General features: G+C 41.9%; 1 protein-coding gene and 1 long non-coding RNA gene across 5 annotated transcripts; one reads left to right on the top strand and one right to left on the bottom strand.

The window, feature by feature from the left end:
• On the top strand, nucleotides 1-8,827 carry LOC130681282 (uncharacterized). 3 transcript variants are annotated; one of them, XR_008994324.1, is made up of 4 exons: nucleotides 1-107; nucleotides 4,058-4,145; nucleotides 5,416-5,585; nucleotides 6,051-8,827. It is a non-coding gene; the product is annotated as an uncharacterized LOC130681282 (long non-coding RNA). The 3 variants fall into 3 exon arrangements; XR_008994323.1 differs by having other exon boundaries at nucleotides 5,416-7,739; nucleotides 7,831-8,827; XR_008994322.1 differs by having other exon boundaries at nucleotides 5,416-8,827.
• On the bottom strand, nucleotides 3,503-13,549 carry ANKRD34B (ankyrin repeat domain 34B). 2 transcript variants are annotated; one of them, XM_036914174.2, is made up of 4 exons: nucleotides 13,481-13,549; nucleotides 12,296-12,444; nucleotides 10,358-10,440; nucleotides 3,503-5,538 (listed from the first exon to the last, which is right to left on the bottom strand). In XM_036914174.2, the coding sequence occupies exon 4, from the start codon at nucleotides 5,514-5,516 to the stop codon at nucleotides 3,975-3,977; it is 1,542 nt and encodes a 513-aa protein (XP_036770069.1). In that variant the 5' UTR covers nucleotides 5,517-5,538; nucleotides 10,358-10,440; nucleotides 12,296-12,444; nucleotides 13,481-13,549; the 3' UTR covers nucleotides 3,503-3,974. The 2 variants fall into 2 exon arrangements, with proteins under 2 accessions (XP_036770069.1, XP_036770070.1); XM_036914175.2 differs by lacking the exons at nucleotides 12,296-12,444; nucleotides 13,481-13,549 and having other exon boundaries at nucleotides 10,358-11,639.
• Between the last annotated feature and the right edge of the window lie 304 nt (nucleotides 13,550-13,853).

Raw genomic sequence — 13,853 nt, 5'->3', positions numbered from 1 at the left:
TGGGTCTAATGTATTGATGTTGAGAGCCCATAGCATCCGAGGGCTATCTCCCAAGCCTGGAAGAACAGTCCTAGCCCTGGAAAAGAGAACTTCATATCATAACTTTGGTATGAGAGTCCACTGTTAAAAAAATCAGAGCTTTTAAAAGTCCAGTGGCTTATGGCCCTGTAAGAGTGATGTAACTGCTCATTAGCAATTGTAATTGCCAGATATACACTCATTTATCTGGTGGAAAATTGTTAAAAGTTATTCAGAACAGGTTGTTTATTTGCTTGTTGGAGCTAGGGTCTTGGACTTTTTCCTTGTAATTAAAGAAAACTTACCTAGTGAGTATATAGAAAAATGCCATATCTCTCACCTGGAAATTTAAGATGTAAATCTACCTAGTAGGTGCCTACTATCTGCTTATAGTCATAAATTCATGAATCACTGCAAGGAAAGTAGTTGAGTGTTCTGTAAGGTGTGTTTTTTAAGAAGAAGACATGTGACAGGACTTCAGGGCTCAATAGAAAAGCTGAGGGGAGGGAAGGGGGCAGGCATCAATGTCTGATTGGCTGAGGCTGTGCAAATGATTCCTCCCTCAAGGATCTTGCAGTGTAATAGGAAGGGGGACCTGTAAACAGTAAGAGGGATATTTACTATAACTGCCATGTTGGAACTATACACCAGATAGTGGTAAGAGACAGCAGTTTGTTCTAATCGAGAGAAAACAATAAAGTTGTGTCGTGAATGATGAGTAAGATTCACCAGGTGGACTTAGTGAGAGAGGACCTTTCAGACAGGAACATGAGCAAGAGACCTCTAAATGGGAAAGAGCCTGATCTGATCTGTTAAAAAATGTTTGTCCATGATCTGGCCCTCTAGTCTGGAGACTTAGAAATGTGATCTAAGGAATAATGGCACTAGACAAGGCTATATAAACTCAAATATTGATGTGTTAAGAATTATGATTTCCAAGTGGACTGTGCCTTCTTGTTTTAAAATGTCAGTTTTATTATTATTCAGGTATGGTGAGGCCAACAGTTGAGGAAACAATTGTCATTGAAAAGATAGTTTGTTACTCACAGTTCCCAAGAGGAGGCAGACATACCACTTCACACAGGGCCACATGGGGAAGCACCAGGGTCTGTCTGGAGGCAGAGGGAGGGAGGGGAAAACATGGTCAAGAGCCTTTAATATGGTTTCTGTGGAAAGGAATGGGTGAGGCAGTAGGGTAAGCAGGTTTAGGATTAGCTGGTGTAATAATTTCAGTGGGCCCTGGGGTGAAGAAGCTATTTCTAGTTGTCAGTACCTGACCCTGGGTTGATGAGGGTGTGTGTGGATGGGTGGCCCTGAGTGTGAGAGCCCTGTGGGAGCCTGATGAAAGGGGTTTGGAGAATGGGCTCTGAATTGGTTGGTTTGCATCTGAAAGATGTACTGCTAGAGCAGGTTGCTTTCTATCTCCAGCTCATCCTGGAGGAGCAGACCCTCTAGTGTCAGCACTCTTCAAGATATCAAAGCATCAGAAAATACAAAAAATAAAAAGCATGGTCAATGCAATTGTCATCACTCTGACAAGTTCATTCTTTCCTTTAAACAAGCTATATGGGAATCAAATTAATAGGCTACATAATGAGTATTTAATCAGAATAAGGGTAGTTAATTAATCATTGAGATTTTTAAAGTTCCATGGATGTCTGATGGGTGCATCTTCAACAAAGACTGTGCCAAGTAGGTGTTTGCCATCTTCCCTGGGCTCTGCGTGGATGGGTACTGTCAGCATTAGTCTTTGTAACTGGGGTTGCCTTATATTCTCCACAAAATTACCCTTACCATCTATCATTATTAGCTGTATTCTGGAAATCCTAGCCATAAAACTAAGAATATTTGTAAAACTAATGAATTAAGTGTCATCGTACCTTTAAGTTAAAGTTAAATCATACTTTTATGTTAAGTTAAAATACAACAGATATATCTGTATCTGATTCCTGTTGCAAACATCTGTGTCTTACCATTAGGATCCCAGAGGTATATTCTGCTTAGTAGAGTGAAAAGTCCCATGGGATGGCTTTACAACTAGACTCAAACTACCTCAGCCCCTAAAATGTTCTTGGGACTGATAGAACTAAAAACTCTCCCACATATGGCCAACAGAGTTTTAATCCTATTAAATATATTTTACAAGTTGGGATGAGCATAGCAACAAAAGTTACTCTTCTTTAGTTTCTATCTATTCAATAAAGTAAGATATGAGGTACAATTTCTCTTGAGATTTGTTGAAATATGTGTCATTAGAATCTGAAATAAATAAAAATCAGTGATAATCAGCATGACATTTTAAATCTTTATTGATACCATTTTGCTTATAATATTTTACATATTCTTCCAAACTGTTGCCTTATAACTTAAAGCCAAGCCCTTTTCTCAATAATAAAGTTTGCAAAAAGCATTGTTATATAAACATCAAGTACAACTCTAGGTTCTGAATCAAAAAATATTTCTAATGTAATTAATATTAATGTGCTTCAAAACATTAAATGGAAAACCTCCATTATTTTTTTCAAATAAAACCCACAAGAAATTAAATAAGTCCGTATACTACAACTTGCTTATATCAAATTACCAAGAAAAGCATCATGCCAGTTAGGATCTCCTCTACTGATAGAGGGCAATGAAATAACATTGATAAGACAATCATCAAATTTATACTCAGGTTTTGTGTACTTTAATTTATTCTTTGTTGTAAAACTGCTAGATTGAAATAAGGATTTTTTGTATAAATACTGTATTTTGAAATCATATAGGTAATATAGTTATTGTATAATATTTTATGGTAGTAGCATGGTATTCATTAATCTTGTTAGAAGTTACTCACAGATACTAAATACTATATGATTGGAACATCGCACTAAGGAAATTACCCTTACTATACTTATTATGTAAATGTCTAATAATTATATATCAGAAATAAAGATATTAATACTGATTGAATATTTAGTACATTTTGTAATTAAGTTTCTACTGGCTTTCTTAATTTTAGCTAACCTAAGATAATCTAATTATCAGGTTTTCTTTTTTAAAATGAAGCAAGCATTTAGTTTCTATTTGTGATAAATCCCAAACTTTTAAATCTGTTTGTTCTTAGAAAAACAAGAATAATTTGATATAAGTGAAGAGGAATTTTTAACTTTTCTGTTATCATTCACTATTATCATTCAGTGGAAAACTATGGATAGGCTTCAAAAAATAATAACAGCAATTAAGAGACATGGAGAAAAAAGAATGCCATAAGAGAACATTTAAAAAGCAAATAAAGCAAAAAACAGCACACGAATACTCGGCAAAGATTATGATTAGCTTGTAAAACTAACTTGCTGTTTTGACGCTGATTAAGCTGACACAGTGAATATTAGCTCCCCAGTCTACTATAGTGGTTGACCTTTTAAAATTTTAATTAGATTTCACTTACCTAGAGTCAAGGTTTTTTAGCAATTAGTTAATTATTTCTTGTAGCTTAGGTTTATTGATCAGAGAGCATTTTATAGCTGTCAGTTTTCATTTAAGCTTTTGGCATTATGGAAAATTACAATTTTATTTATTGATTTGAAATTTAAAAAAAATTATTGACTTGAGTACAATGTTGCCTACTAAAATATTTGGAAAGTCTGAAATTAAAAAAAAAGTTAACTCTAACATCTGTGACCTTTCTTTGCTGATTTTTATTGAAATTAAAAACTTGGACTACATGGAAGTTCTTAAATTTTGGAGGTTTTGAGAAAAATCACTTTACTAAATAACTTTGTTAGAATTCCCTTCACAGAAACTATATCATTTGTGTGTCCACAATACCTAGTATGATACACAGTACATTTTGATTTCCTTAACTTTTATGGGCTAATCAATTACAAGGTTTAAAGGGATGAAGATTTGAGATTTCTTCTCAAGTTGTTTTTCTGATATAGACATTTGAACAAAATGTGTTTTCCAGCCATCTCTTAAAAATTTACTAATTGCTTAATTTGTTCTGTTTGCAAAGATTGTCTCCTGAACAACATTTTTTTACTTTTGAATTCTTTAGGGAAAATAGGAACTGTTGGCATAAACACTTTTTGACCACAAGGAAGAAGGCTGGAAATCTTGTTGGCATTAATATCTGAGATGAGAGGGTGAGGATTCACATTTAGGGGGGGCAGAAATCCTGGTCTGATTTGTGTAATACCGTGATCTAAAGGGAAAGCTCCTGAACCACGCCTTTCTAAAAGTGCATGATTTCTCCTACTCAGGGGACCTAGGGGGATATTTTCCAACAATTCTTTGGATCCCGACAACAAGGAAGGAGATGGTGAGAGGATCTTTTTCTTTCCTGTAAGTGCTTTGCCATCTTCTGAAGTTGTAGGGATAAGACCAGCTGAGAGCTGGGAGTCAGAGCTGTAGTGATTTGCCCCCGAGTTTCTTTTTTGAACTATACTTCTTAAGGTAGAAGCAAATATTGTCTGGTTAGAGTCTGGATCCTGGTCAGCAGGGATTTCAACGCATTGCTGACTTCCCTCTGAAAAAAAGGATTGATAATTTATTTCATCATAAGACATCTTTCTTGAGCTGGCCTGATCAAAGGCTCTTAGCAAATGAGCAGTGTCTTTTACATCAATACTTTGGTGCCTAGTGATGAATCTCTTGGAAAGTGCCAGCCCATTGGTTTTGTAGGATAATTCTTCCTCTGGAGTAATATCCTGGAGCTCCTCTTGCAAGGAGGCCACTCGGTTCTGATGCATGAATGAGGGAGGACTCTTGATCCAGGGTGGAGCCTGGGGGAGCTTGGGCCCATTAGGGGCCATAGCAGGCTTTCTCCCAGGGGAGCCTGGGTCCCCTGTATCATCACCGTTTCCTGAGGGCTCCAGATCTTTAAAGCCAAAAAGTGTCATTTCAGTTTCAGAAGAATGTGAAAGTGGCAGTGAGGCTGTTTTTATGTCTATTTCTGAAGGAGTAGCACAGGCAGCTGGGAAGTGACCCCCACCTATATCTGCAGGAGGCATATTTAAGTACTGTTTGGTGGTGTGCCTACCAGAGGGCGATTTTGCTGTTGTTATTATAATGACCTCTTTCCCTTTTGCCTTGCAAGCACTAAGTAGAACTTTGAGGGTCTCTCTATCTTCTGAATTTATAGCATACACAAGGGCTGAGTAACTAGAATGGTCTTGCAAACTGAGGTCAGCTCCACTGTTTAGGAGCAAAGAAACAACTTCAGGACCAGCTTTTTCTAGGCAAGCGTGCATCAAAGCAGTTTTCCCAGATTTGTCCTGTATGTTGGGATCAGCATTATTTTCTAACAGGTATTTAACCATTTTGGCTTTACTGACACTCTGGTGATCAACATGTTTGGTCTTACAAGCGATCATTAAAGGTGTTTCCCCACGGTCATTGCTTTCATTAATGTAGGCACCACCTTCTAGCAAGAGTCTTGTGAGGCGAAGCCGGCTCTGATGGACTGCTTTGATGAGGGAATTTCCATCACTTGAAATCTCTACACCTTCATCCATCTTCAGAAGTTAGAATCAATACCTGGTTATCAAAGAAGACGAAGAACAAAAGATTAGCCAGAATCAATGGTTCGATTTATATTCATGTTTTTATTCAATTTCTAAAGTGTGTGTACAGGACACAAATGAGATTATGTTATTAATAAATACACAACAAAATAGTGAATTGCAAAAAAGAAATTTTAGGATAGTAACAACCTTTAGGGAATTACAAACTACATTTACTTTCAAAATGTTCATTGAGTATTTATGATATAACATCAACCTAGTACTTCCCTAAATCCCATATTAATTAAGCAGTGATCCACTTATTTTTTACTTGTGAAAAATATTTTAAAAATAATACTAAAATGCAAATTTAAGCAAAAAAGCCAAAATTCTGTGTAACAGCAACTGAGTCAATTAAAATATAACATGTTTACAGTAGTTTAATGCAAAAACTTCTTGTATTAAATTATTTAAACATGCTCTAGTTAAATAATGCAACTAATACTAGATTTTCAATTTTATGGGGAATTTCTGTTTCTTTTAAAGGGTGAAAAGTATTTGGATTATAAGACATAAAAGTTACTGACAAGATGTCTGGAATTCACACTGAGGTAGGAATGGTAAGCATGTGATTATGTATTTTTCTTGATCCCATTATTTAATCATACACTGACTAGATTATGGGGTTAGCAACATACTGTTCGGTTAAATTTTGACAGCAGTACATTTGCTCTGAAAAAGAAGTTTTCTAGGCTAGAAAAGTGAATGAAGACATGGAGACTTCATAAACATTTCATTTTTTATCATTAAAACTGAAAATTGTATATGTTTATTTTTTAAATTTATATTCAAACTCCTTCAACAAATAATTCTATTAGTTGATAAGAATTTTGAATTTACTTACCTAGAACTGAGGAAATATTTCTTTTAAAAGTCCTTAGTGCTGGGGAGAAAAACAAATGACATTTATATAATATTTAAATCTGTTTAATTAGGTGGCTTTTAGAAACTAAGAAGTATTATTAATTATACTCATTTTTAAAATGAAGACTGTGGGACATGAATTTCAATTGGATAACAGAATACATAATACATATAATGATCTCTTAACAGAAGAGAATAGCAGAAAGAAAGTGAAGAAAAAGGGACAAGATAGACACACACACAGAAATCGATTCAATTGTTAAACAGCTATAAACTCCTAAAACGTGCTGGACACTGAGCTACAAAGATACAAGCCCTAGCCCTGAGGAGCTTGCATAGTTGTTTAGAAGAGATACTACAGAAACAGCTGGTTATGAGTTAAAGTCATGAGAACCTCCAGGCTTAATGGCATGGGACTGAAGGGGGGCATTCAGACGCCAGTCATTTGAGCTGGGTCTTGAAGACTGCCTAAGAGTTCAGTAGGCAGACGAAGGAAGAGAGTAGAGGACATTCCTTGTGCAAAGACCTAGAAAGTTAAATAGCAAAATTATTTGTCATAAATCAGGCTTTATTTATGCCAATATACCAAACTTCAGGAAAATATTTTAGCAGATGGTTATAGTTAGGGTGAACATGGCAGAACACAAATATCTAATTTTGCCCCTTCCTGAAACCCCCTAAAACTAAATAATTTTTAATAAGACATAGGCTCACAAAGATAACAGGAAAAGGAGAGAAGATGACAGTGACATTTTGGAAGCCAGAAAGCAGCTGGGCCAGTGGTAACTGACTTGGCCAACCTGCAAAGGCTGTGCCTTGAGTCACTGGTGGGAGAGCTGAGAACTAAGCCCATGTACACTATGGACTTCGAGAGAGGCAGCAGCAGGCAGCTCTAGCTCTTGGGGGTGGAGAGTACAGCTAAAGCAACGAGGACTAGGTGAAAAGCTGCTGGAGAAGCAGTTAGATCCCAAGGTCCTTGCTGCTGGAAGTGTGAACTTACCTGGGACCAGCAGAAGCAGTACGTGAAGCCTGTTAGAATGCAGCCTAGGCTGCACCCTAGACCTCCTAAATCACAGCCTACATTTTAAGTAGATCCCCACATTAAAGTGTTAGAGGAACTGCCTCAGGTCATTCCTTCACTCCAGGCCACTCATACACAGGAAAATGTACCTCTCTCTTGAGCAGATGGCCAGAGGTTTGTGCTCCAGAAATGGTGGAACAGAGGGTCTCTAGACTGGGAGACACTTTCCATGTAAAGGACAAGAATGTGGAGGAATAAGTGATTGCATGTTTCCTGACCACAGAACAAAGGTACTCACAGCCTCCTTCCCCAACTCAGCTCCAAGACAGCTGGTAGAAATACCCTTGTCCTCAGGAGAAAATTGCTATTCTTTTCTCTCAGGAATTTGACCTGCCCAGGAGAAACTACCCGAGTACTGACCACAGAATCCCCAACATGCCAACAGATCATCCCGCAGTAAAGCTTAAAGGGAACAAGACTCACTTGAAAAGAGAAAAGAAAAATAAGCAAAGGGAGTGGTTAATACAAAAGTCACAATAAAGTTACTTCTTGGTGGCGGTAGGGAGAACAATGCAATTTGGGATGAACACAGGTTTTTAAGGTTCAGGTTATGTTCTGTATCTTAATCTGGGTGGTGTGTGTATGGGTGTCCATTTTATTCTTAATACATATTTCACATACTCTTCTGCAGGATAGTATTCATCTATTTATTGTAAAATAGAGCATATATACAGAAAAGGAAGCATTTATCTAAGAAATGTTTCATAATTAAAATTTAAAAGAGCCATATTCTTACATTTTACAACATAATTTAGTTTTTGTAGTATCATCAATAGTATTTGTGCCTAGAATTTCAAGGAGTTTCAACCAGTAAGCTCCTGAAAGACAGTATTCAAAAGAATGTACTTACTCATTTTCAGTTTAGTATCATTCATGATGTTACAAAGAACACCTACTCAGAATATACATACATAAATACATGAAAATGAATGGTGTGATTTTTGCCTCTTGTGCAACATTCTTTAAAAGCTATTCCAGAGCTAGACATACCTGCAACTCAAGAAGTTAGTAATTTAGGATTGATTGATAGCTTGGATTCCAACTCAGAAGTCTATTCTGAATGCAAAACATTTGGAAAGAGCTCATCTGAGAAAATCATCACAAAAGAAACTGTCTTTTAGCATTTTTCATATACAAACGGGCTTAATAAAGCAAAGAGATTTAGACAATTGAGCTGGAACATAATACCAAATATAGAAACCACTTAGTAAGTGCAATTCAGGAAGAGATACAGCATCAATCATGTAAAAACACCTTTGACCAAAAGTGGCATTGAGAAACAGATTTTCAAATGAGAACAAATTGCCAGATACCAGTCAATATTTCCAGTATTTGGGTCAATCTTGTTTTAAAAAAAGAGTCTTATAAGAATCTTTTGGAATGATTTAAACCTTTTCATCTATTCTCATGCAAAGGCCTTCCTCCACAACACTAAACCTGACCACTTTTTGTCATAACTCCTCTCACCAAGGTTGGCGTCATGAGGTTCTGGGAGAAGGGGTGGGGAGCCTGAGGTGGGCAGTGGTCCCACTGTGGTCCTGTGGAGAGGGAGAGTGCTGTGGGCTCCAGGCCTTGGAAAGTAGTAACTAGTGAATCTATCTGCCATGTGGACATAAGCAGACCCCTTCCCCTGAGTACTAGAGGACTCTCTAGCAAAAACAACAAAGGCTTACCCTTGGTTATAAAGACTCCTAAAGCCCATTGGATCACCCACTTTTAAAATTATTCCCATTCAGTAGAGAAAATTTGAAATTATTTAAACATTAATTTTTTCAGACAAAAAAAGAGGTCAGATACTTTATTCTCCACATGTATACATGTTCGACTTCCTGGTATCTCATTTTGTAATCACTACCTTATTGGAATAATACCCTTGTCTTCATGCCTTCACCTTCTTCCAGATCTTTTATTTTGCCTCAACCATTTGCACATCAAAAATGCTGATACTGAAGTGTGACTTCCCCACTTACTCTTCATAGAGGTAAGTGTTACCTGTGATGAAGACCATTCCATAGCCTACTATTATAGTTGAGATATCCTTTAAGTGCATATTCCTTATAGTTTCCAAATACAATAATTTCAGCATTATTATAAGATATTAAACAGCTTGATAAATTGCTTTTTATTTTAAAATTAGAATGTCTTTAACATTACTAGCAATTCATCATGGCATAGTTACTAATACTCTTTTAGTGCCTTAAGACCCTATTCTTAAGACCCCAGTAAAATTACAGTTTATTTTTTAAAATTAAAAATGTATATTCTGAAGAACAAAAAACTGGAGGAGAGATATCAGATGAACAATTTTGAATAAGCTTTGGAAAAAGAGGGAGATGGTGGTGTGGTAAACTGCCTTAGCATAGCACCTGGGGAGGTGTCACCCGATGAGAAGGGAGCTAGCTTACCTGCAGGGTCCATGAAGTTTGGGATTTAGAGGTATCACGTGACACAGAAAGTGGCAGTGAGGCAAAGGGCTGAAAGGGAGAGGATGATTCAGAGTCTGTGGATAGAACAACTGGATCCCAGGTACTTTACCCCCGACTGAGTAGACAACCACTCTTACAGGAGAGAAAACAAAGATTTATTCTCTCCAGAGACTGATCAGAGAAAGGCCCCAAACTTGGAGGCAGTATGCTGGAAACAGGGGATAAAGTGAGAGTCTATAGGCTGAATGGTGGGATTTCCAGCTGTCTGCTCTGCTACCAGCTGACTGGAAGCCCGGAAAAGAAAAAGTACTGGATCTTAGAATTAAAGCATTATGAAGAATATCTGTCGATAAATGAAGAATTCAAACCATAACTACATTCGCCTCTCCAGACACCCACTCTAAATGGAAATAGAAAGTTACCTGAAAACGTTATTCAAAATTTCATACTTCACTTATGTCTTTTCTCTCCCTGGGTGGGTTTTTTGTCAGCCAGCTGTCAGTTCCTACTGAAGGAAATCAAAGCTATTCAGTTACATAAATACTAATAATTTGTTCTACACATCTCTCTAATATGCCATTTTATCATCTTGTTAAAGTCGAGTTTTTTAATTCCACGCTAAGACATTATATGTTTGTTCGGTTAATCATATTTCACTGATTATGAGTCTATAAAAGAGTCTGGTGTGGATCCTCTGCATGGTAATCGTGTGTGTGTGTGCGCGCGCGCGCGCGCGCGCATGCGTGCATGCGCACCTGCAGGGCTCAGCTTATCCTGCAAGGATGCTGAGGTTGGAAGGACCATGGCACTACCTGGGTCAGCCCCTACTCTGTGCAAACACAGAGGCTGAGGAAGGAAATGGGGGCGAACTCTCCCAAATCACTCCTCTTACCTGCTCACCAGGACTTAATTAGATGTTCCTTTGTCCCTTCTCTTCTGGTTACTGCTTCTTGGATAACACCTTCCCACAGAATAGGGTTCTGTTTTGAGTACCTGATTTGTGTGGTATCTAACACAGCAGTGCCACCTGGGCTGAGCTGTTTTAAGAGACATCTTGTAGGTGTGAGGCTTGGCCTTTCCTGTGGCTTTATCTCCCCAAACCACCCCCCAGTATTCCTTTTATTCAGAGAAATGTTATTTTTTGTGAGCCTCTTAGCCCACCTCCAAACAGGATCGTACTTGCCATGAAGTTAGTTGTCTGTCCGGGAGAGAAGCACCACAGGGTGGAAATTAGCAAATGCTTTCAAGCTCAAAATTCAGCCCTTCACCGTTGCCCCAGGTTGCCCTATCTAGTGCTGCCCACAAGGGGACCAGAATGTGCTCAGAGGAGGCAGCGGGCTGTGTCTCTTCCCAAATTACCAACCCTTGGGAAGCCATTCTTCTGAGCCTCAGTTTCCTCTTAACCTAAAGTGGGGATATCTACTTTATAGATGATAAATGTGAGGTTTTCAAAAGATTCTAATACACCTGCCACTTAGGAATTCAACAAATGTTGGTTTCTAAACGTACATCGTACATCACTAGATGTGAATCCCCTGGAGGGTAGGGTCTGACAATGGGCAACCAGGGTGCCTATACCAGTGGGTCCTCCACCTTCTGTGGGCAAAGAATCCCATGGAGAGACTGTTAAAAATAAGATTTCAGGCTGCACTCCCAGATATTCAATAGGGGGTGCTTGCTGTGCACACTTGGAGAAACTGCAACAAGCTCTCATTTCTGTTTGCTATCAGCCCCTGCCTCAGGCTCCCACTAAGCTGTGCCCCTCATCGTCTCCAAGGATCTGATGCTCAACTTTCCTGCTGCAGAGATAACTGAAGCACTGAGCCATTAGAGGAGGGACACAGGAACATGGCCTAGAGAGGGGTAAAGGGAGCCCACAGGTCTAGAGAAGAGTACAGCCTTGAGCTAGAATGGGCTAGGAACTGGAGGTCTGTTGTCCTGCCCTTCCCAGACAGGTTTGAAACCTCCAGAGTTGCAGTGGGCAGCCCAAGGCCTGGATGCAGGGGCCAGTGGCACTTGGACCGAGACAAGCTTGACTGTCACAAGAAAAATATGTGTCTCCACACAGAAAGGAAAGGGGCAGCCCCAGAACAAAAGGTGCATCTGAGATTGTCCTAGAAAATATAATGACTTACTAGGAAAAGTGTCTTTTCTTTGGCACCGGCTTGTAAAAGATTTTTAGAAACTGCCCAAAGAGAGAAAAAGCTGGTGGTGTTCCCCAACCCCACCCCCTCCCCGCCCCCCAAAGAGCTGGTGTCTTTTAGTTACTTAGGCTGTCCCCAGGCCTTTGGAGCAGCTACACCTCCACCTCTCTCAGCAGACCCACCCCCCTCCCAGCACACACACATACAGACACGCACCTATACGTCCAAGTCTCTCAGAACCAAGGTGATGGGATTTCTAGGCTGTAGAGGATTCTCGCAGCGCCTCCACTGTCCCCCGCTGGCTCCAGGAACCGAGCTCGCTTCTTCAGTTTTTCCTGAGAGCTGGAGGGAGTGAGCCCGAGGTGCTGTCGGAACTGAGAGCTGGAGGGAGTGAGCCCGAGGTGCTGTCGGAGAAGGGCAAAGGAAGGTGACTGGGGCGACAGTGCCGGGGCACTGTGGGGGGTCGGGTGCGCGTTTCGTCGCCTCGTCTCTGAGCCGAGACAGGCAGCTGATGAACTGAGGAGATCGACATCTAGGAGAAGGGGTTTTGCCCAGAGCCGCTGCAGAGCGGTCCCCACACAGCCTGCCCGGAAGACGCGGCCCTCCCTTGGGAAATGGCGCGCCCGCGGGGAGCAGCCATTGCCCTCATCCTGGGGCAGGTGCACCTCAGGACTCGGGTCTCCGGTAAAGGGTCCGGGGTCCTGGCGCCAAGACTGTGTGCGCCCAAGAGGCGCCCAAGGACCGGGCTGCTTACCCCTGCGTGGCTCCCATTTGTCCAGCCAGTGACTGCGAACAGCTCCACAGTCCCCAGATCGCCCTCCGCGCCCATCCCGCACCTCAGCCGACTGGCGACAGGAGGCACCTGCAGAGACGCGCCCAATTCGGACCCTCCGACCTGCGCGCTCCTGCGGCCGAGCGCGCTCCGTTTCCGCCGCAGCAGCGGCGACCCTGAGCTGCTGCCCGAATCCTCCCCGACATCCCGCCGCCGCGGGCTTCCCGCATTTATTCCCCGGCGCTGCAAGGCCAAGGAGGAGGTGAAAGCCGCATCCCGCCAGGGTCCAAGCTGGAACTGCAGCAAAGCCCGAACCGAGAACAGGCAAGAATTTCGGGAGGCGCGAGAGTAGTCTCGCTAAGAGCGCGCCCCGATATGACGGGACATGGTCTCTGGACAGGTGCCTGCACCCGCCGGCCCACGGTTGGTGCCGGGTCTCGGTCCCCGCTCGGGGCACTGCAGTGTCAGGGCACGGGAGATGCGGGCTCCCAGGGCCTGAGCGCGCCTGGCGGGGCGCACGGAGGCCGTGGGGCCCTGGGCTGCGCCCTCGATGCCCTGCTCCAGGCAGCCAACATGGAAAACCAAAGTTTCCCCAAGTGCAGCCTGCAGAGATGGTGCCGCACACTGACCTGGGACGAGCTTTCGAAGCGGCGGCAGCGTTCCCCATCTTCCTGGGTCGACTCGCACCCTCCGCGCTGGTGACCCCAGGGTGCCGTCCCGGCTGGGTTATGGTCTTCGGCTGCTCCTCTGCGACTGCAGTCGCAGATCCCGGTAGGTGCCGCCCTGTCCCCGCCCCTGCTCGGAGGAGAGAGGCGGGCGGTGAGCTCCTAGCCGCGAAGGTTGGAGCGGGGGCCCGAAGACGCGCACCTAGCGAGACGCCCTGGCGGCGCGGCGTTTCCGCTGGGAGTGACGCGCCCGCTCAGGACTGCGCTGCAGGTGGGGGGCGGCAGGGTCAAAGTGTCTTCGGACCCGGGGGGCCAAAGTCTAGTCTCCGAAGCTCCG

This window comes from Manis pentadactyla, chromosome 2 (genome assembly GCF_030020395.1).
Source record: "Manis pentadactyla isolate mManPen7 chromosome 2, mManPen7.hap1, whole genome shotgun sequence".
NCBI classification, from domain to species: domain Eukaryota; kingdom Metazoa; phylum Chordata; class Mammalia; order Pholidota; family Manidae; genus Manis; species Manis pentadactyla.
The sequence above is the reverse complement of the archived record's forward strand: the minus strand, read 5'-3'. Positions and strand labels throughout refer to the sequence as shown.

What these genes read in the sequence shown, in the direction of transcription:
- ANKRD34B (XM_036914174.2), bottom strand. Translation starts at nt 5,516, where the DNA reads ATGGATGAAGGTGTAGAGATTTCAAGTGATGGAAATTCCCTCATCAAA.